Source organism: Mixophyes fleayi, chromosome 2 (genome assembly GCF_038048845.1).
Source record: "Mixophyes fleayi isolate aMixFle1 chromosome 2, aMixFle1.hap1, whole genome shotgun sequence".
Classification (NCBI taxonomy): Eukaryota; Metazoa; Chordata; class Amphibia; order Anura; family Limnodynastidae; genus Mixophyes; species Mixophyes fleayi.
The window spans coordinates 76,087,203-76,111,658 of NC_134403.1; the positions used below are offsets into that span (position 1 = coordinate 76,087,203).

The following is a 24,456-nucleotide window of genomic DNA, read 5'->3' on the forward strand; positions in this document are numbered from 1 at the left end:
CAGCTGTCAACAAAACCAGTATTCACTCAACATTCTTCACTTGCAGCATTGAATCCATGTAGTTAATGGCCCCTCAACAGCAAACCTTGGATCAGGTTAAATCAGTAAAATCATTCATATATATGGGCTGATTCATGGTTCTGGAGCTGAATTTAATCACAAGTTTAGTAATAAATGATAAGGTTACAATATAAATACAAGTTTCAGGCTACAATGCATTGTACCCCCTTTATTTATGCAGGTGCAGAGTTACTCCTATTTTTTTGTTTTACTGTCTTTAATGAATCAGGCCCAATGAGTATCGAAAGGTATATTCTTGTAAATTAAACATAAATAGACACAGGATTATCACTTGCGGGTTGGGTGGGACTGGTGCAAAGATATACAATGATGATGACCAGCAGCATTATCTAGCTGCCACTGATTGGCTGCTTGCTTATTGATCTCTCCAGCAAGCAGTACATAATTCATTAGTATTACGTCTCAGCTCTCTATTCACATTACATATTTGTAATTTCAATATGCACTACTGCAGGAAAGAACATTTCCATTGGGATGGGTAAACAATGGAGGGGAAGATGTTTATATTTAATTACATTTAATTTTGAAAATGCAACTTTAACAAGGCATAATGGGCCTGAAAATGCATCAGTAGACAATAAGAAGTTACGGAGTTAAGCTAACTGAGCAATGAGTAAACAAAAAAGACTAAGGCTAGGTACACACTGGAAGTTTTTCAGCAATTTCAACATATATTGTTAGGTTGTAAATGTTATTTATTGTTAAAAACTTTTGTTTACGCCATACGATTCGACCATGTGGGACTTCCGGGAGACTGTCCTGTACACTCTGCTCTCTACTTCCCTATTTGTGTACACATGAATCAGCATGCTGATCTGGACTTTTTTTCTGTCTGTTGTTGGTAAATTGTTAATCATTAGAATTCTCTTGTAGTGTGTACCTAGCCCAAAACAAGACACACTGAACTGTAATGTTTGTCTGGTCATTAACAATCACCACCGATCCTCATTCTTTAGCAGACTTGCTCTAGAGGCGCTTTCTTTTTTTCTATACTGAAAAATAACTTTATTTGTACTTTAAACCAAGAACATTAACATGGGTTCCTCTTATTTCAGAATGAAGGTAATAAATTGCACAAAGATTTAAAGTCTGTTTTCAGTGCTGTGAAAGGTAAGACACCATAAAAAATGGTTCTAAATTTGTGAATACTAATAATATTACAAATAAAACTGTGACTTTTATGAAAAAAAAGCAAAAAAAAACTAAGGGCACATCAAGGCACACATCCTGGGCCTGATTCATTAAAGGAAGTAAGGCAAAAAATTGAGTAAGTTTTTTCCTGGACAAAACCATGTTACAATGCAAGGGGTGTAAATTAGTTTATTATTTTGCACATAAGTTTAATACTGGTTGTTTTTTCATGTAGCACACAAATACGTGATAGCTGTATTTGTACACTGAAATTTAAAGTTGATCTAGGACATACCCTACCCATCACATTTTAAATTTACATCCCCTATAATGCAACATGGTTTTGCCCAGGTTCAAAGTTACTCATTTCTTTGCTTAATGAATCAAACATGTGATCAGAAATGCACAGAAATTGCCTCTGAGTACTCACAAATTCAACAAAGAACAGATCTGAAGATACATACATTGATGAATTCGTGTTTAGGTCTGGTCTGCTACACAAGACACTGGAGGATACGTCCAGTACCTATGTGGATTACAAAATTCGCAAAAGCACGCACAGAAAAATATAAATAAATGAATGTCACCTGTTAATAATTTAATAACATTTTTACAGTTGCTCCTGATTGAAAACACATGTTCTAGCATGTCATCACTATTGATCAGGACCTAGACTAGCCCTGTAGCTGGAGCAAGAGATATGGCAGAAAAACAAGTAACTTTGTAATGCCCAGAGCTTGATTCGGATGTAGCTGCGTGCGCCTGAGTGCAGCACGGCTTTACTGTACATTGACTATGGCAAAACGCCCCTTCCCCGCCCCCTACACTCCCCAAATGTTACAGCTCCCCTGAATCCTGTATAAGCTTTTAGAACAGATACTGTAGCAGAGGTCTTCACCTATAGCAGCCTCCTTACCGATAGAGATGGATATTCTCACAGGTACTCGGATGCCCGAGTAGCAAACGTTTATATCCAGGAATGGGTAGCAAGGAGTAGGAGGCTGAAGCGCTCCTCAGGGGTGAGCGGGTGAAGCAACCAGAGCCAGGCCAGGGATCAAAAGCAGACAGGGAGAGTTTCAATTCAGTCCAGGTAACAAAGCCAAAGAGTCAAAGGCAGGCAGCAAATAAGAATGGTCCAGATAACAAGCCAAAAGGTCAGGTAACAAGTGACCAAAGAGCAGAACACAGATTCAGAGCAGGCACAGCAATTGCAAGGCAAAGGACGCTATAACCGTCAAGGAGCCTAAGCCCTCCCTGCCTTTTAAACATTGAAGGGCCAATCAGAAGGGGTACACCCATGAACACATAGGAGATTGCAATTATGTGATTGCAGTCTCAATCACATGCCCCGACTGCCTGTCAAACAGCCGGGACGGAAGAAGCAGGAGAGCCGGGACGTGAAGGGGAGGAAATAGAGTCCCGCATGCCTAGGCAACAGCCGGGACCAAAGCGAAGCGACCTTAGGTAGGAAACAAGCCATTGCGATTAGCGCGGTGACTCATGACACCGAAATCATAGGCTGTAATAAGTGTTTGAAGACAGAGTGGAAAGGGTTGCATTTACTGGCATATATTCCGGTTCTCGGTATGCGCAGAGTGATTTTCAGATACATGCCTGATTTATCAAATCAGGCCCGAAATGTTTAGAAAATAATTAATTTGCAAATTTTTAATATTTATATTTTTTATGTTTCAAAATCAAAGAATATTGCTGCTCATTTTTGTTTAATTAATTTGTATTCCCCAATTGATAAGCATACGATCACCAACACATATGGTACTTTTTATACTTTCAGCAATGCACGAAAGCTCTAAGAGATTAGCAGAAACACTCCATGCCATTTATAGAGCTGACTGGGATGGATATAATGAACTCAAAGCAATTGTAGAGGTAAATATTGAGTGGGAATGTAACCAGAGTAAATACACTTTTTACATGATAATGAAAGGGTGAGATACACATACACTTTATTGTGGCAACAGTTAAGTGTGGGTAGGTGTTCATGTACCTCAAAATATTATAGGGTGTATAGGTAAATTTAGCTCTTTTCTGTTTTTGCTTAGAAATCATAGTAAATCACATAATCATAATTTATGGGGTGCAAAAAACATTTGGGTTCTGAATATTTGCACCTACAAATTTTATTATTATCATTTATTTATATAACACCACAAAATTATGAGTGTGCTATAGTGAATATTTGGCATTCACACCAAAGGAAACCAAAATAAAAAATAAAACTATAGTTATGTTTATTCTGTAACCTTACACATGCCACTACGTAGTCTGAAGGAAAAGCTTCTCTTCTACAAAAACTAGCAAGTTGCTGTTGTAAAACATTTAGGGCTTCATTTGAATTAGGAGTAAATCCAGCAAGAAATTGCAATTTTACACCTTGCCAAAACAATATTGCGCTGCATAAAGGGAGGGGGGATTTTAAAATGTATGAACGAAGTTGGAAATGGGGTTCACACTATGTCAAGTTTAACTTGCACTGTAAATACAAAGCTACAGATTTGCACCCCTTGGCGTCACTTGCTCCAAACTCTAAATGAGACCTTTATGGACAGTTTTGTCAAGGCTAGGCATGTTACTACCTAACAATGAGTTGGCTTAGGACATTTCAAATGTGGAGGATCTGTATTTGTGAATGAATTAAATAATCCTTATGACATTAATCCAAATGCTACAGAGCCAATTGGCAAGTGCAACCAGTGCCAACATATTCTTGAAAACAATTTACATTCTTGCCATTTAGCCCACATCATACTCTTACATTTTCAGATATTTTAACTACTATCAGGTCCTGTATTACATTTTATAGCACAACATGGTTTTCCCTAGTTGTTTGCACTTGAGCTTCAGAAAGTACAAAGTTTTGCTGGAAGCAAATTCATAACAGGTAATATTTGTGTCTGCGAGAGACAGTCTCCTATGTCACCATTATACAGACGTTACATATCAGCCTCTGACGCAGAAATCCTGAGCATTTAGGCCAACAAGCCTGTAAACCAGAGGTCGGCAAACATATGGCACGCAGCGCTGTGTAGTCTGGAACGCTGGAGCGACTTTCACTAAAGCAGAAGATTCCCGAAAATGAACTGGTGTGTATCTCCTGGGTCCCATTGTGGAACTGATGACTGGTGTGTCTACAAGAGATGAGTCGCACACACAGCTGGCTAATGTGGCATAATATTAATTGGGTGCACTTATGTGTGACATAATACCAATTAGGTGCACTTATGTGTGGCATAACATGAATTGGGGCACTTATGTGTATCATAATATGGATTGGGGGCACTTATGTGCAGCATAATATTAACTGGGGGCATTACTGTGGCATAATATGAACAGGGGGCACTACTGTGGCATAACATGAATGGGGGCACAACTATGTGCCATAATATGGATTGGGGGCACTTATGGGTGGCATAAAATTTATTGGGAGCATTACTGTTGTATAATATGATCTGGGGGCACATTTATGTGGCATAGCATGACCGTTTATTTGTTTGATCCATATATATATATATATATATATATATATATATATATATATATACATATATATATATATATATATATATATATATATACATATGTACACACACACCTACATACAGTGGTCAAAGTGGAAATTTAGTGGTGTCAGTATGGAATTTTGCAAGCAAGCAGAAGAGGTGGCGGTATGGCAAACCACTGTGTGTGTGTGTGTGTGTGTGTTTGTATGTATATACATATATATATATATATATATATATATATATATGTGTGTGTTTGTGTATATATATATATATATATATATATATATATATATATATATATATATATATATGTGTGTGTGTATATATATATATATATATATATATATATATATATGTACAACTGCTACACCGGGGCTTGAACATAAATTTGCCGGCGCATTGAAAGAGGATGCCCCTGCTTTAAATCTCTCTGTGCATTTGAACTTGTGACCATTTATCCTGGTGAACCCCCAAGATAGGTATTCAGACTCACATTTTAACAATGACGAGACAGTGGGTGGAAATCTATTTTAAGAAATATTGAATCCGCATACACAAATGTCCAACAAAATTAACAAATACTTGCACAAAACTTTGCTTAATAAAATAGTTCTATGAGATAAGACAATGGGAAAAAAAAGTTAAATTTTAAAAAAAGTTACATTCCCAGCAGTTCTTCTCACAAAAATGTAGAACACACTATTTATAAAAAAAAAAAAATTTGGTTTCCTTTCCCGGATATTGTAGTGGGCCGAGTTTATTTCCTATTTGCCCTTCTGCAATTAAACAAACCAACTTCTGCTCTCAGATCTTGGGCGTCTCAGAACAAAACAGGAGTCAGACTTTTGATATTTGATAACGAAAGCAAAAACTGTTATTGAATATTTATTTGGCAATTCTTGAATAATAAAGATGTTGCTGAACACGGGTGTTTCCATGAGGCAGCAAATGGTTTGGAAGAGAGATTCCAGGTAAATATTAGTTCAGTTGCAATTTGCAATACTTGGATGAAGTTAGTCATTGTTACACTGCTGAAATATCTATTTTTTTTCACTTGCAGCATGTTGTAAACTTGTTTTAGCAAATCTGATGTATCCTAGAGATGTGCTGCTTATGTGATAGAAAAGGGCAGGATGTTGAAAGCAAATTTCCAGTTGATTTCACTCCCCAAACCTGGCCATGCCATCACTGATTCGCCCAAAACAAAACCCTAAAATTCTTAGGTCATACCCCCTAAATTACAATTCTGCACCCCTTCTTCAAAAAGGAAAATTAGGACTGCCCCACAAAAAATCTGGACTGCTTTGTCCAGTTAGTCACACTTGTTTTTTGCCTGTTGGTGAAAAAATACAATGTATTGTAGCTTTGCAGGAGCCAAACTACAACACAAGCCTCACCTGCTATAGCACAATGTTTCCAATCATGCTGATTTTCATGTAATTCTAAGTTTTTTTGCTCATCCCATTTATAGGCCTAAACAGGGCCTGATTATCCAATAGGCTGACTAGGCTGCAGCCTAGGACGCAAGGCATTTTTGAGAAGGGGACAGCTTTTGGGGTACAAATTTGTGACAGCTAATCGTGATCAAATGGATTTTAAATTTTGAGATTTCATAGCGTGGATTAAAAGGAAATCACCCTCTATTTAGAAGGATACTTTTATTTTTTTCCATATTAGTGTCCCTTTAATTCTCTTTAAGATTTATGTACTAATGGGACCAAATTATAAATTATTTATGGCAAATTACCACTTATCTGCATTTTGTGACTACCTTCTTTCCCCTTTAGAACAACGACCTTCTCTGGAGTGATTATGAGCAGAAGTTATCTGACCAGGCTGTGCATATCATGGAGAATTACATGTCTCAATTCCTTGAAATGAAGGTCTCATACTGCTCATTTTCCTACTAACTGTATAATGTATCTTATATGTAGTTTACACTGTGATCTTATACAACTGAATAGTAAATATTGTTCATGTGGTGCCACCAAATAAATCAGAGCACAGGTCATCATTGTATGCAGGATTTCAACTAAATATTGTTGTAATATATTATATTCAGAATTATAGGTATTTAAAGCGGTGATATTTTCTCTCTAGAAAGTATACTGTTAGCAAGAGGATAGCTGCCTAGGTGACTCTTACATTATGTCATACTCTGCAAATGATACAGGAGAAAATAGGAAAAAGAGGGAGAAAACTGGTGGACTATGACAGTGCGAGGCACCACCTGGAGGCTCTGCAGAGTGCCAAGAAGAAGGATGAGGCGAAAATCACAAAGGTAATTGTGAAACTGGTCACCTATTATATATTACAGCCCACATCCGACGGTTAATTAGGAATCAGAAAAATCATTGAGTTGCAAAGGCTCTTTCTGCTTTGTTATGTCCTATGACTATTTTTATCTGTAGAGCCTGTTTATACAGACACATGAACATATTAGAGCAGAGAGATAGCATGGATTGTGAAAGTAGCACATGTTTGATTCTTTTGATCATCATCATCATTTACATCTTGTCTATACTGTGACCTCCTCCCTCTTCCCCCCTCTGCTATCACATGATATGCTGAGAGCTGTGAGCCTGTGTCTGTGTAGCAGACTGACTGTGTCTGTGTCTGATGGCCAATTCTGCTTGCCAACCAGTGAGCTTTTGAAAAGGACATAATGATGTGTAGGAGGATATCTTAGAAAAATGGCAGATGCATGATTAAAAGGAACTTAACTCACTATTTAAAGAAAAAAATAGAATAAATATTTTATCCCATATTTTTTGTGGGATTGCTACTTTAAACAATGAGTATTCTCTCAGCATAATTGGTGTGGGTAGTAGTATGCTATTGTAAATGAATAGCAGTATTCATATTGAAGAAACTTTAATTTTAAGTAAGCATATCTTTGTAACACTATGAATACACACAGATTAATGTGATAGGTGTGGGACAAGCTCTGTCCCTTCTGCCCCACCCAAGGCCGGATTAAGGGAATGGAGGCCCCTGGGCTAAGGGGGCCTCCATTCCCCTGTGAGGCCCCCCCCCCCCCGTGATCCGAGCAGCCCCCCCCCTCCCGCGACTTACCACCTCCTCCTTCTTCGCCTTCCCCGGCGTGCTGTACACTCTTTACTGAGGAGATCTCGTGAGAGTGAGACTCACGAGATCACCTCAGTAAGGAGAATACATCTCGCCGGGGAAGTACTGCAGTGAAAGTGCTCAGCAGCACTGATCGAGCTGGGGGCGCCCCAGCCCCCGACCGATCAATACTGCTGCTGAGCAATTTCAAGGGCCCACTGGATGCAATAGGCCACTGGGCTGTAGCCCAGTTAGCCCTATGGTTAATCCGGCCCTGGCCCCACCCTCCAAGTCATATGCTCCAGGAATTGTAAGATATGCAAATATTAATTTGATTGTAATTTACATATATGAATTCATCCTGTTAGTGGGGTCAATAAAGTTTTGTTTTTATCAGGCAGAAGAGGAGTTTAATAAAGCACAGATGATCTTTGAAGACTTGAACAAAGAATTGCGGGATGAGCTGCCAGTTCTATACAGCAGGTAAAATAGGTATAGAACAACAGTCAAACTAACTATCTATTACAGTAAGCGAAAAAGCTGGTCCAACACCAGGCATATATATATATACCTGATGCCTAGACACATCCCTCTGAGATCTGTGTCATTTCTCAAAGAGATCAATTAGCCAGATCTACTCTCATGAACTTAATGTACCAATTTTACCTTTTAAGTTTGTATTTATACCTTCTTTAAAAGAAGATTCATTTTAACATTGTAAATTGAAAGTAACTAATATTACTGCTGCCATCTTGTGGTCAGGTAAACAATGCTATTTAATGCCAGTTATGTTTGTGATCCGGTAGCAAAGTACAAACAATCATATATTTCCATTAATTTGAGTCACTATGTCCAAAATGATTGCACAGATAGCTTGTTAACAATAAAAAAAATAAAAAATATATTTAAGCAAAATTGTTATTGAATTTTTTTACATTATTACAATAAATGATTTATATTAGTAGACTACTAACAGCAGTCATATCATAACTCTAATATCCTTTTTAATTCAAAGTAAGGGGTACATTAAACCTTTTACTAAATTTCCTATTTGAACCAGTATCTTGGTGTGCTTTACCTTTATGGACAGTAAACAGTTCCATCACAGTTGTGTTTTACAACCTTAAAAATATATATAAACGAATATATATATAACATGTAATTATTGTAAGCGTATAGGGGTAGATACTACCACCCATTGTTAAAAATACTTTGCTATAAATGTTTTTCTTTGCAATGTTATCTACTTATACCTGTTTTTGCAATGTACTAATTTTTGATCCCTATCTGTATATCAGTACTATTTTTTCAAAATAAATAGTTAAAAAAAATACTGTGCTATAATGGCGATATATGCTGCCTATTCTCTATTTGATTTATTAAGCCCATAATGTCAGCACTTTACTCAGGCAATATGCACCTCTCGGCTGTTAATCTACTTATGTGCAATATTTATGCCTGACTCCTAAAGAATGTGGCTAACCACTAACTGTTTATCATTCTGGTTATGCTTTTGATCATTTTCATTATTTATTAGTTTATCTTGTAGAAATGCAAAATCATTAAAAAAAATTGTATTTCACACCCTGGTCATAGCTGCTCTAATAAATGACTTCCACAATCAATCCAAATAATCCATAGTATTAAATATGGGATTGCTGTTGCGCAATGAGAGTCATTTAAGGCCCAAAAGTGCAGTAAAGCACAAAAGCCAATTTTTCTTATATTCATCCTGTCCATCAAATGAACCTGTGTGCAGCCAGATCAGCTAAATAGTTTTGCTGGTCTCTGTCTAACACCAGGTCAGGACTAGCCATCTGGATGGAAGGACAGTGGGACACTCCTCAAAAATCCACACTGTTCTACTGAAATCAGGACAGCTGGGTGCTAGGCACTGCAGTGTATTTCAAATATCATTCATCTAAATCATTTACAATGGACCTGCATAGGCATCATAATCATTTATTTATATAGCACCACCACTTGTGCACAAACACGTGGAGAACATATAATCTCCACACAGAAAAGGCCCTGGCCCCAGTGGTGTGAGTCACAATGACAGCTTTGTGTGTTCCTGTGACCCCATGATACTACTGTGTGTAGTGTCCCCTTTATTTGTTCTTTCTTCTAAATTTGGGGCACATAGTAAATATTAGCTACCAACACCTAATGATAACACACAATCTGTGTAATATAGAATTAATAATTAATATAATATGAATTAATTATTTATTAATTGCTAAAAGAGCATAGCAATAAACAATTTACATTGACAGTCCAACTTCAAACAATCATTTATTCGACAATTGTAAAAACACTAATGGATTACAATAACTATAGCTCATATTTTAACTCCATCCCTGTTTCTTCTGCAGTCGAATTGGATGTTATGTGACCATTTTCCAGAACATTTCCAATCTAAGAGATGTTTTCTATAAGGAGATGAGTAAGGTAGATATATATATATATATATATCACTAATTTGCATGTTTACGTTCATAGCAGTGTTTTGAAAATAATAGAAATTAAGTTATTTGAACAAAAAATTGTTAGAAAGGATAGCTAGAAAGTGAATTTAGCTATTTAGCTATTGATTTCTACAGTATTATTTGACAATAACAAAGTTGTATCAAGAATATTTATTTGCTAAATATTGTTGTCTTAACTCAACTCTTTTTGTGAATATGTATTATAGAGGACAATCGGATACCCTATATTGTGGCATAGTTGCCAACTAGTCTCAAATTTTGAAGATTTACCTTTATAAATATTTTTCCCTGACAATAAGGCTCATTTATGAATTGCAAAATAAACCTCTACAAACAAGCATTACTTCTTTATTTGCTTGTCTGTTTGTCCACCATGTGCATTTCAAGGTGAACTGCTTAACACTGCCCTCCTAAAAGGGGGATGCACCTGTTGTGGCTGGATCACTTATAAATAACTTATTGCATAAATATATTTAAATTATTAGCGCAGTGCGCTAATTTATATCATTGCAAAGGTACTGATTTTGATACTGTGTTATATTTGTGTTTTAAAAATGCACTGCATTCTGATGCAATAGCCATTTGTTAGAGGAAGTCTGCTTTGCTGATAGCAGGAAATGTAAGTAAGTCTTTTCATGTGAAGTGGCCAACACCTGCTGTGGCCTATAGGTCTGACAGGGGGTTGTTACCTGTGTTCATGTCTTGTTAGAGAGACAAGAATCCTCCTAACAATATAGACAGCACATTTGAGGAAATCAGGTTAATGTGGAAGTTAAACTGTGCAAGATTTGATTATATCCTGATATTAAATTATTGAATGTGATTTATCAGTCTTTAGGAGCCATCTCGGATCAGGGGGCTGGTTTACCCCCTGCCAGGATTTGTGTCAGAATCTGTATAAAAAGCTCTGTTTGACCTTGGAATGTATTATTGTTCCATCTGATCTTCTGATCACTAGTACCATACACTAGTATGAACTGTCCTTATTAGGACACTTGAGCTAATAAACATCATTTGCTTCAAGAGCCTGCTTAACAACTACTTCCCTGCTTTAATTCCTGCAACCTGCAGATTAGACCCAAATCTAATCCGTTATTCGGCTGTTCTGAGGTTTGGTCCAAACATCTAGTACCAGCAGCTCTGGCCAGAGTGATAGGCCAGGGAGGACACCTCTGAGTTACAGGAAGAGGTCAGGGGTACTAGTACCCAGAAGGACACGGTTTTGGTTCCCGCTAAGGAGTTTATTGGTGGCAGCAGCTTAAGACCTTCCTACTGTGGTTAGAGGGCGCATTTGGGATAAAGAATAGGGGACGGTGGCAAGGCAAGCCCAACCTGCCACAGCAACAAAACAGACAGGGTGGCATAGGCGGTCCATCCTGTCACACCTGTATTTGCAGGATTTGGGATGAAGTTAAAAAAAAGTCACTTATACGTCCAAACAGCTAACAATTTTTCTTTAAAACGTATTTTTATTGATTTTAAAATAAGGTACAAAACATACAGACATCAAAATTGTGTTGGTCAGAAACCAATTGTACAAAACATTAAAAACGTATTCTGTTTATGAAATACTTAAGATTCCTGCAACACAATGTCCACAGAAAATGACATTGCTATGACTAAATCTGAGTCGCGAAAATATGTTGAGATCCTGATGTCATAGTCATGTGTCCAGATTTTTACAAATATCAAAACAAAACATTACAATAAATAATCAAACCTCCAGTGAGTCTTCCAGTAAATGTCCCGCCCAACTATGTATGACAGATATTGAGGCATGTTAGTCCTGCTGAGCACACCACATCCCGCAAGGTAGGTCACATAAATTCCCATCCCCCCCCCTCACGATGGGGGAGAAGAGGCAGAAGAGGGGGGGGGCAACAAAAGCGAGCCCCAACTCCAGCTCGACCAGTCCCAAGCCAGAGATATACCCTAAAATTAGTAATAAGCATATGTCTGTGGAAGTTAGAATAGGTCAGTCAGTCAATATGGGCTACGTCATATCCAGGGCTCTAAAAAAAAAAAACAGGTGGCAGGGACGCACGCAGGATTGAAGAAAAACAAAACAAAACGAGAGAGCTGCTGCACATGCGCCCGCGCATACGCAGCAGCTCCGTTTCGGCAGCACTGTACTATACAGCAGCCGCGGCGTTGTCAAAGAAGCGTCTGCAGGTGTGCCGTATACAATACAGCACCGCCGTGGATGCTGCTTTGACAGTGCCGCGGCTGCTGTATAATACAGTGCCGCCACGTGGGGCACATTGTAAGCGGAGGGGAGGAGTTTCTGGAGACCAATAAACCCCCTCCCTGCGTGCGCCACTGGGTGGTGTTGTCAAACAGTTTCATAATATTATTTCTCAAATCAGGGGAAATTGAGTCGATATAGGGGCCCCATTTAGCATTAAATTTGCAACTCCTTTCTTGATGTCAGGAAGGGTTGCCCTGCTATCAAAAGAGGAGTCTAAAGAGTTCAGTTTTGACTACAGATAGTGAAGGAGGAGCAGCAGTGGTCCAATGCCGGAGTATGACTAATTTGGCAATGGTAAGTACTACTATGAGGAACGGCTTTACATCTTGGGTCTCCCTTGAGGGTATTAATGGGGTCCAAAGATCAAAACTACAAAATAGGATGCCAATTTGGTTTAGAGTCAGGGAGGTGCTCAAAGATACATTGAGAAAATTCAAACTCTTATTCCTGAATTTGGATTTTCCGGCACTCCCATATATTGGGAGAAAGGAAGCCATTTGGGGCAAGACACTGTTTCCTCTGCCACACAGTGCTTTCTTTGATTTTGTGGTATATAAGCTCTGTTTAATATTTTTATGTGTACTTTCTGCATTCTGGCTGGATGTGGCATTGTGACATTGTCGTGGTATTTTAGCAGATCAGTTGAGGAGGGGAGTCTCACAGTCCCTGGCCCAAGCTACTTTTATAGGTTCCCAAAGTTTTGACAAATCTCTGAGAAATGCAGTAAGTTATCTAAAGCACTGGAGACGGGTAGAGTTATCTTCCCTTCGGTGCGGAGCAAATACATGAAGAAATGCGTATTACTAAGCTGGATTTTTTTCCTTAAGCTGCATAAAGGAGAGCAGGTTTCCTCCAGGGTCAAAAACATTTCTGATCGAAGAAATGCCTTGTTTATCTACAGTAAGAAACGCCTGGGGCGAATGCAGGATTTTGCCATACAGCTACATATTTAGTGGTGGTCCGCGGGTGTTCTAGTTTCTTTGAGATAGATGCCCATGCTTTATAGGTATCGTGAAAAAGAATATTATTCAGGATCCCTCTAGGTAATTGTGATCTAGGAAGATGTATTAGAGTCGCGGGAGAATATGGATAGAATAGATTGTTTTCTAAAGTTAAGTTTACAAAATATTATTGTCTTAGTAGTCACCCTGAGGTGTATCTAAAAAGTGCTGAGTACATAAATGCATTGATATCAGAAAATCCGATCCCATCGTGTGTCCTAAGCTGTCTAAGTTTGGCTCTTTTAATTTGCAGTTTTCTGTCATGCTACAGAAATGTAGTAAAAAAAAAAGGCTGTATATCTATAGGCGTACAGCCTAGTGAGGTAGACAGGGAGCGTCTGCCGCGGGTAGGCCAACTTGGGAAAGATGACTGACTTGAGCACAGTGTTTCTGCCTAACAAAGAAAGGAGATTTTTCCAATTCAATAAGATCATCTCAAACTAGAACAAGAAGCAGAAGAGAGTATGTATAGAGGGGCACTCTAAGGGTTATATTGGTAATATGAGCAATCAAAACGAAAAAAAAAATTCTTTATTTATTAAAAGGAGCATAACTTTTATTGATATACATTAAAAATACTAAGTATCCCATTTAATATCCGGGATTCATGATAATACACAAAATTAGCGAAAATATTAAAAGATGTAAGTGACTGATAGTAACCAAAAATGAAAATACTGTTAAGAAGCAGTATTAACTGCTAAACTGTGTGGCTGTCTAACATATCTAGTATGGGTAAAATACCCTTAATATTTTAGTCAACATAACTGTTATCTAGACCTATCAGTGGCATAATAGAAAATGCCTAGGGGGAAAAATTGAGTGTTAATACAATTATAACCTTATTAAGAATATGTGTCAATATTAGCACACTGTAATGTAAATGTATACTCTAAATGGAGTAGAATAAGCTATTCATATAGCACAAATGAGTATAGTGTGATGTGTTACATGGAGGCTATATTAGAGGGATTATAAAATCCTAAATAACACCTTTATAATAGTGGGTGATTAATATACCATGAACGTGGTTTGAAGAGTCAGCAAAACCCACTATAGAATGCTATACTTTGTAGAATTGAAACTAATTGTTATATTGGCAACTGGCGTTTCTGTGTTGTGCTGCTTTGTCAATCTGTTACAATATCTACACCTCAGTGCTCTTTAAATTCAGTACTGTTTTCAGTTAGGGGGCAACAACGCTATTACATATTCCTTACCAAGCTTTAGATTGTCTATGCACACAATATGCGGGTCACAAAAGCTGCATAATTGAATCCCTTACAGGGAACTCTGTGTTACACTATCAGTTCTTATTACATCAAGCAGAACCACCTATAGAGGCTATATTATAGGGCTTTTATAGGGAATCCCGTGCTAGACAGGCAATCTCTCCATACATATAGCAGTACTATCCACAGAGGCTGTATAATAGGGTCCTCTACAGGGAATCCAGTTGCCAATATAACAATTAGTTTCAATTCTACAAAGTATAGCATTCTATAGTGGGTTTTGCTGACTCTTCAAACCACGTTCATGGTATATTAATCACCCACTATTATAAAGGTGTTATTTATGATTTTATAATCCCTCTAATATAGCCTCCATGTAACACATCACACTATACTCATTTGTGCTATATGAATAGCTTATTCTACTCCATTTAGAGTATACATTTACATTACAGTGTGCTAATATTGACACATATTCTTAATAAGGTTATAATTGTATTAACACTCAATTTTTCCCCCTAGGCATTTTCTATTATGCCACTGATAGGTCTAGATAACAGTTATGTTGACTAAAATATTAAGGGTATTTTACCCATACTAGATATGTTAGACAGCCACACAGTTTAGCAGTTAATACTGCTTCTTAACAGTATTTTCATTTTTGGTTACTATCAGTCACTTACATCTTTTAATATTTTCGCTAATTTTGTGTATTATCATGAATCCCGGATATTAAATGGGATACTTAGTATTTTTAATGTATATCAATAAAAGTTATGCTCCTTTTAATAAATAAAAATTTTTTTTTTCCGTTTTGATTGCTCATATTACCAATATAACCCCTAGAGTGCCCCTCTATACATACTCTCTTCTGCTTCTTGTTCTAGTTTGAAATGTTACAATATGTGAGGGTGCACCAAAATTCAGAGGTGTATTTAATGGGTTATACCTATCTTTAATTCACAATATCTCTGTAAGGGTTCTCCCAGTGCGGTCTACAACCTTTTAGCTCAATAAGATCATCATCATCATCAATATTTATTTATATAGCGCCAGCAAATTCCGTAGCGCTTTACAATTGGGAACAAACATTAATAAGACAATACTGGGTAATACATAGAGACAGAGAGGTAAGAGAGCCCTGCTCGAAAGCTTACAATCTATAGGACAATGGGAGATAGAAACACAAGGGCATGTGCTACATAATAAGATGGTTTAAATTTTCCGAATGATTAGGGAATAGTTAAATTTGCAAAGATCGCTGAGGTGGGCGGGGATATAGATGCCTAGATATTTCAATTTGTGAGTGACACATCTGAAACGTGATAGTGAAAGCGACTGTTCGGGGGTGAATGGTTGATCACTGATAGCCAGAATTTTTGATTTGTGGAAATTGATTTTGTATCCAGCAAATGTCCCATACATTGAGATCAAATTGCCTATTGAGGGAATTGATTTCTCAGGTTGGGAGACCAGTAGCATCATGTCATCCACAATTTACGCTAATTTACACTCATGGTTGCGAACAACTGTGAACGAATAGTCAATGTCAGATCTAAGATCAATGGCCAAAAGTTCCAGCACCAGTACAGATAATAAAGGGGACAAACCCTGGAGTGTGCCACGTTGTATAGAGAAGGGGTTAGAGACATGTCCGTTAAAAATTATGTATGTTTGAGGGTTAGTGTATCGGGTCTGCAGTGTGAGGATAAACTCCTAGGGGAAACCAAACCTTCTAAGAGATTCAAAAAGATGATCCCAAGTTACCAGGTCAAAGGCCTTTCCAGCATCTAGTGATGAAAGCAAGTGTGAGCCATGGTCCCCAGAGGGGTTCACGTGAGACATGGTCATCAATATTTTTCGGATATTTGTGACAGAATTTTTCCCCCAGACAAAGCTCGTCTGGGCTTTATATAGCTAATACTTTAAGACCAACGCCTTCATTCATTTACACTTTTGGGAGTCTATTTACTAATTTGCAACGGACAAAAAATCTGGAGAAAAGAGTTGTCCATTCCTCTTCTTTTAAAAGGGAAATCAGAGCTTTCTTCTGCCTTAACATGTATTATGCTGTTCACTGTAGTCCCCATAGACATGGATGGGGACTGTGATGTGACCCAATTTATCTGCCAGACCAGCTTTAAAAAACTAAGGCCTTCTTAAGATGGAGCTAGCTTACCTTTTTAATTGGACTCCATTGCTGCCAGAGGAGCCTCACTGCATCCAGCGCAGTGGCCCCACGGCAATGATCGTGCAGGACCTTTTCCGCACATACACAGTAGCCACTAGGGTCAGAACCTTCATTTGCGTGCAGTGCTAGGCTATCCGGTGAAGAAGGTTTTAGTTGGTTTGGATGGGTAGGGGTTCACCAGGGCTCGCCAATGAGCCCTGGATTTACAAATACCAACAGCAGGACATTTTGTGTCACTGAGGTATGCAGGGATACAAAATTATTCTTACTATCGCCCACTAATCACCAATGATAAAAGAACCCCTTAAATTTGTCTCTCACAATAGTGCTCAGTTTAGTTATATTCATATCTTAAAATATCATGAAAATTAGGTGACATTGGCAGTTTAATATTTATTACTAGTGTCACTTTTCTGTGTTTGAAAGTTTTTTTTACATAGGACTTTTTAAGAGCACTTAGAAAGAATCTTTCCACAAAGTGCAATACGGCTCATCTCAGAGGAGGTGGAAAAATCAAGTCCTTTTGTAGGACAGGGATCACCTCCTTGATGCGCCTTTCTACCCATTTATTTCATTTAATTAACATATTCCTGCTAAGAAAAACCTCTTTTTTTTCCATATTTTTCATGTAGCACACAAATATCAACTTTAAATTTCAGTGTACAAATAAGTTATCAAGTATATGTGTGCTACATGAAAAAACAGTCAGTATTTAACTTATGTGCAAAACAAAATCCTAATTTGCACCCCTTGCATTGTAACATGATTTTGTCCAGGAGACTGTAATAAGATACCTCTTCATTTAAGATCCTTAATGAATCAGGCCCCTAATTATCATTTATTTAGTACATTCTACAAAATGATAGCTAGAGTCTGATTGGTTGCTATAGGCAACATCTCCACTTTTCAAACTCGCCAGAAACTCTCAGCGTGATACATTTACCCCCTGCAGTTCTTAAGGAACTTAAGGTAACTTAAGGGACAAGGCATAAAATATCTGCAAGGCTTTCTAGGAAAGTTAGTCACATAACTACAAGCACACACACACATTTCTTTGTTATTATACCGTCTTTAATTGTCTTGTCAATTCAGCAAAACACACCGTGTTTTATTCTGGCCCAAATATTCATTCCACCACTGCAAGCTACAAAAAGGTTATTACTGCTTATAAATAATAATGTGTTATATGATCTTTCCTGCAGCTGAACCATGACCTATATGACGTTATGAGTAAACTGGAGAAGCAGCATTCCAACAAGGTGTTTGTCATTAAAGGAGTTAAAAGGTATGTTCTGTTTACTAACAACATAATGCACACACAATATGAGTCATATGCTCTAGCAAACGTTTTTAAGTTGTTTGATTAGGAGCTTATTGTATTCAGTGTTCCACTCCTGCGCTTCCAGGATGCCCTCAGTTTTGAAGGGGGTGGGAATAGGACAGCTTGTAGCCAGATAACTAAATTGAATACTGCCTTGAAATAGATTTTTGGTTAGAAAATAAGAATAATGTAAATGAAAATGGAACTTAGAACAAGGTGCTATGTGACTGGGGTGTTTTATTGATACTTATCACCAATTCAAAAAAGAGGATCTATAAATTATTTTTAGCAATTGTTCTACTGTCTTCTAGTTAAAATATAAAATAAGTTGTTTTTAATCTATATGTGCGCTGGCGGTTTCAACAACCTGTATCAAGTGAGTTTGAAAAGATAGTAGTGTGGGCTTTTATCTTTACCTCCCTTTCCTTTTCAGTATATCAGTACTGTTAGCTTTAAACTACTCTTAGCTTTTACTGTGGTAAAATGATGTTGCTCACAAAACCATGAAAGCAAATATATTGCTCTTTGAGGGCGTGACTAAGGTGTTACAACTCTAGACATATTGCTGCAAAAATATAAATCATATGGAAAAAAAGAGTGGATATCTTGTAGATACTCCACGTTTAATTACTTTCAACATTTCAAATTATTGTGTCTGCCTCATGTTCCATCTAGTATTCAATCTTTTGTCTAATGTAAGTACTTTACTTTTCAGTAAAAGGAATTCTCTGATGATCTCAGCTCCCATAAGTTCTACCAATTCCTTTTTCATGGCTTCGATTGACCCTGGGACAAACATTTCAAATACTGAAAAAGAGTCCTTAGACCAGAAGTGTGAGGAGAGTTCCCTAACCTCAAGTGAAACACAAGATGCGTCTATAGATGGGGATTTTTGCACGTTATCTGAGGAGGTGGCGCATGATGTTTCCCAAGGTCGTCCAGATGACATTTGTGAGAAACAATTAGAGGTATTAGAAACTGAGAATACAGATGGATTCATACAGAAAACGGAATATAAAGAGAAGATGGACACGGAGGACAGAACAGAGAGTGGAGTAAAAGAGAATTCAGAAAAAGTTACTTGTGAGGATTTCACAGACACTGAAGACGTGTCACAACATAATTCTGAGGTCACTGAAGAAAAGGTGTCAGACAAAATAATACAGGAAAATACAGGTATAATGACACAGAGCCAAAACGGAACCGAAGACAGTACATTAAGGAGCTCAGGTCACGCCAATGAAATGGTTAAAGATGAACCTACAGAAACAGGTTCAGGTGATACAATACAGCTGGACTCTGAAGACTCAATAGATAAAAAAGATAAGTGTAATTCAAAGGAAGTGAATCAAGGGGATTCAGTCACAGTTAGTGATGTGAGCTCAGTGCACACAACACAGAATAATTTAGAAAATACAACACACGATTATACAACATATCCTACTGAGGCTGAAATAGTGCACCAGGATATGGCACACTTACAGGACATGGTACAGAGGGATTCCAGTGACATAACCCAAGAAAAGACAGGAGATGTAACTATGGAGGAGACAAAGAACAAAACACAAGAGACTGTCAGTGACAATTCCCAGGGAGACTTGGTGGATATAACACAGAATGAGGATAGAACACAGGATAATTCCAGAAAAGGAATACAGGAGGGCACCGAAGACAAAGTGGAGATTAAGTCCCAGGATATTAGGGTGCAGGACTCCAGCAGTGACGTTTTATCAGAATCTAAAAGTATATCTGAAGACATTGAATCTGACAGAGAGACAAAACCATCTCCTTACTCCACACCACATGCCAGTCTCCCCTCACATGAAACTGATGAAATAAACCGGCATCCAGTTGTTGGTGCTGACATACTGACTGACAGACAGCTGAGTGATACAGGTATAGTTTAGTAGTTTCTCTCTGTATGTACCCTATTATAATTTGCCCTCTAACGCTTTGCAACGTGCAAATGTTTTATAGTAATATTTGGCAGAATATCTTGGGCCTGTTGTGCACCTCCAAAGAGATAAATAGAATCGTAGAATTTAATAGCAAATAAGAACCACTTGAGCCATCTACTGTAGTCTGCCCCTTTTTATCCATCAGAACCTCTCATCCTTTATTTATCTTTATACCAAATTTGTTAAATTACCCACCCTTTCACTGAAAGAAATTTTCCTTAAAATTTTCCCAAAACCTATCACCTAGTATTTGCAGTGCATATCCTCTATTCCTATTAAATATGCTTCCATCTTCTACCTTAAAAAAAAGCCATTGATATGTCGTCATCAGCTATTTATATAGCGCCGCTAATTCTGCAGCGCAGCACAGATAAATCATTCACATCAGTCCCTGCCCCATTGGAGCTTACAGTCTAAATCCCCTAACGCACACGCAGACAGAGAGACTAAGGTCAATTTAATAGCAACCAATTAACCTACTAGTATGTTTTTGGAGTGTGGGAGGAAGCCAGAGCACCCAGAGGACACTCACACAAACATGGGGAGAATATACAAACTCCACACAAATAAGGACAAGGCACAATCTCTAATTTATTTATGTCCTTCTGAAGATGTGGCATTCAGACCTGAACACATTATTCTAGGTGAGGTTACACCAATATCCTATATAATTACATAAACCCTACCTGTGAGAGTACTGAGCAGTAGAGGAAGGTGATATGGTAGGATGAATAATCCTTCACCATGTTCTCCACAAACAAACTAGTGCATGATTGGTGCCCACCTAAAGAAATAAACTAGACATGGTTTGAGTGTAATCATCCCCTTAGAAGGTAAGATCAAAGATAATTGCTGTTTAATGGCACTAATGGCCATGTTGCAGCATTTCTTTCCTGTCATGCACTCATACACGATCTTTGTACATGCATTGTTCAATAACCATTTGTTATGTTTGTTTTATTTTTCATTTCAGTAAACATGTCTTTATTTTATGTAGGTAGTGAAGAACAAGTGATCGCACCACTGCCACCACAGACACAAAATGCAGAACGGTAGCTAATAAGGACAGAAGTTAATCCAACAAGTTATGCTTAGCAACAATACGCCCCTACACACTTTTACAGTACACTGAATATTTCCTTTTAAAAAGAAGTATGCAGTTATTCTGGAATCATGACATATTTATCCTATTACATTCACTGACTGTAAAACTGTATTTTATCATCTAATGTTAAGTTTTCATGTTGCTTTATGCTTCCAAGGGACCAGTTATAACTAAGTTAAGCCATAGACATACCTGTCACATGAAAACATGGCACCTCTAATTTTGAACCCTGCCACTCTGAATATATCTCTTTTCAGTGTATATAGGGTATAGACTGTGTGTGTTACACACATTAATTATGACTCAGAAGTGAATGTCCATTTAAAAACTATGTACCCCCCTTATAACTCTTGCCCATGATGCTACCCTTATTCCATATGATGTGTCATTTTATACAGCATGTTTTGTCTCTAAAGTCAATTTTCTGAAGATATTAGTATTAACAAAATTAATTTTGTTAATTGGGTAAACAATTTAGTCATTGATCACAAAATCAATTTTGATAAGCAAATGTAATGCTCTTTTTGTGAGGGGATTGAGGGGCTCAGAAAGGGCCAAGTGGAGGAAAAGATATCAGTCTATGTGGACTTGTGGCATGCCTTAAAACAAATGATACTCCGAAGGACTGCCCCTTGGGTAGAGTTGTCCTCTTTCCTCTGCTCTTTTTGATGATGGGACTCAGGAGTGGCTGAGATGAGGGAACGCTATCACTCTATGTGGACTGGTGGCATGCATTATAACAAATGATACCCTGAAAGACTGCCTTTATGTGGAGACAGTCAGTGCAGAGAAAAGCTTAAGCACTTGGAAAATCCAGTAAATAGGGGCAGACTTGCACTCCCTCATTTGTTCCTATATTACATGGCAGCATAATTATCTTTTGCCTATTAGTAGAGACAGAGCAATTACTTCAACTCAGTCATCTCATTAGCGACAGCCACTATGTGAGGCAATGTTTATTTATTACAAATATTATATAGGTCCCGAGACTTCTATCAACGCAGTGATTGAGATGTGTTACAGAGTGTTTGGCATACTGCACTAAGGGATATACATAATACAGATGTATGGTCTTTCCACACACCTCTTTTGTTGAACCCCTGTTTAATTTGCATACAAAAAGTCCCAAAAGTGGATTGGAATGGAAGGGGAGTAAGGGTGCTGAGGGGTGTATTGATGGAGGGTATGATTAAGATATATGAACAGTTATCACAGGAAATGGCACTTCCTAGATATCTGTATTTATGACATGTATTTAATGTACAGTTTAGGGATCTCCAACCCATCTCCAGTACTTCGGCATAATTTTGGGCTTATAAAACAACATAAATTATCCTTATATTCTTACACCTATGTAATGGATAACAATACAATCTGGTTTGATAGCTGTAAATTGAAATGAAAACAAGAAGTGGGATAGACAAATAAACAGCAATTCAATAAAGCACTAGCTGTACCTTGTCAATCAATGAGAAAATACAGGTAATGCATTTTAAATGTTTGTATATGCCTCATAATGGATGCGATGCACCGATACAGACTTTTATACAGGCCATTCATGTGCCACTGCAGAATATAAACAAGCCAGCTTGACCGAGTCTCTCACCTCAGTCTTTGTCGCATGCTAATCATTCCAGCTCCTCCGCACTCAATGGTCTCCAAACAGAAAACAGCCAAGTCACAGGTACTTAGAGGAGGTCACCTTACCTGTTACAATATACTATACACACAAACTGATGTACAATGTGGGACATAAAGAATCCTTGTCATACGATAAATGCAATTTAGGAATGTGCAACTTGGTATATGTGGTATAGGCCCTCACAAAAATCCAGAGATTTTAGGCAAAGATTATTGAGTGCTTAAGTGATAAATTATCTCTCTGTTATGGATCCTATGGTTTATATATTGGAACTTACAGATGATTGGGAATTCAGATCTTACCTGAAACTTTTCCTGAATGACGTACTGTGTGCTGCACATAAGTGCATAATGCCTAAATGGCCCAACAAGGAGTCACCACTGTGAATATGTAGATAAACATGAATAATCATGGTTAAGAAGTTACCATATTTGGGCAGAATATGTGGTGAAAATTTTGAGAAAATATGGGATGATTTAGTTATCAGAAAATAGTATTTCCACGTTTGCAGTTTTATTTTGTCAGATGTGTGACTTTGTTTGCACCTTAGTGTTTTTTTCTATTCTGAAAATCTAAGATTAAATTAGATATCTGCTGTATGCATTACAGATGTTCAGGATTGTCATTGTTTTTTTGCAATATTATATTATTATTGTTGACCTTTTAAAAAGAAATAAAATATACTGAAGAAAATATTTATTTGTAACACAATGACATTTTTGTAGCAACAAAATCAGTTTTATCAAACAAAAGAAAATAGTCAAGTATGTAGTACAAAATCAATTTTATACTCACTAAATCAGTTGTGTCCAGTAAATGTGATACTATGTAAAATATATATCTCTATTTTAAAACAGATTAATTAATCTTGTAAAATAAAGTAATTTATATTCAGAATTTGTAAACAACCAATAAAGCTGTGTGCCAATTGGTGATTTGGGGTATATAATATCAATATTGTTTAAGCTTCTGTACATCACATAATATTTGAACATCACATCATCATCATCACCATTTATTTATATAGCTCCACCAATTCCGCAGTGCTGTACAGAGAACTCATTCACATCAGTCCCTGCCCCAGTCTAAAGTCTAAAATCCCTAACACACACAGATTAGGGTCAATTTATTAGCAGCCAATTAATCTGCTAGTATGATTTTGGAGTGTGGGAGGAAACCGGAGCACCCTGAGGAAACCCATGCAAACACAAGAAACCTCCAATTCAAAACACAACAGTACTTTTACATCAGGTGTACAAATGCGTATACTTATGACTGTGTAGAGATGCACCTTGACTTGACGTTACTTAAAAATGCAAAATTTGCCTTAACTATTTGTATACAATATAACGCAATGAAGGATCATATGTCCAAGAGACAACAGTATCTTAACAGTGTAATTAATAAATGCAAAAGTCACATTATCCATATAAAATTAAAATTTTATAATGGAAAATACAAAAACCA

The 24,456-nt window shown here is 37.4% G+C and overlaps 1 protein-coding gene across 2 annotated transcripts in view; it reads left to right on the plus strand.

Moving 5' to 3' along the window:
* The window catches only part of BIN2 (bridging integrator 2), a 39,189-nt gene extending 15,505 nt beyond the window's left edge, over positions 1 to 23,684 (plus strand). Inside the window, exons 3-11 of one of the 2 annotated variants that reach the window (XM_075199308.1) lie at positions 1,137 to 1,191; positions 3,008 to 3,102; positions 6,524 to 6,619; positions 6,910 to 7,017; positions 8,200 to 8,285; positions 10,178 to 10,253; positions 18,166 to 18,248; positions 19,000 to 20,180; positions 21,240 to 23,684. In XM_075199308.1, the coding sequence (XP_075055409.1) occupies positions 1,137 to 1,191; positions 3,008 to 3,102; positions 6,524 to 6,619; positions 6,910 to 7,017; positions 8,200 to 8,285; positions 10,178 to 10,253; positions 18,166 to 18,248; positions 19,000 to 20,180; positions 21,240 to 21,298 (1,839 nt within the window). In that variant the 3' untranslated portion in view covers positions 21,299 to 23,684. Of the gene's footprint in view, positions 1 to 1,136; positions 1,192 to 3,007; positions 3,103 to 5,648; positions 6,620 to 6,909; positions 7,018 to 8,199; positions 8,286 to 10,177; positions 10,254 to 18,165; positions 18,249 to 18,999; positions 20,181 to 21,239 lie in introns of those variants that run through there. The other variant, XM_075199309.1, reaches the window with a different exon arrangement.
* The last annotated feature ends 772 nt before the right edge of the window (positions 23,685 to 24,456 follow it).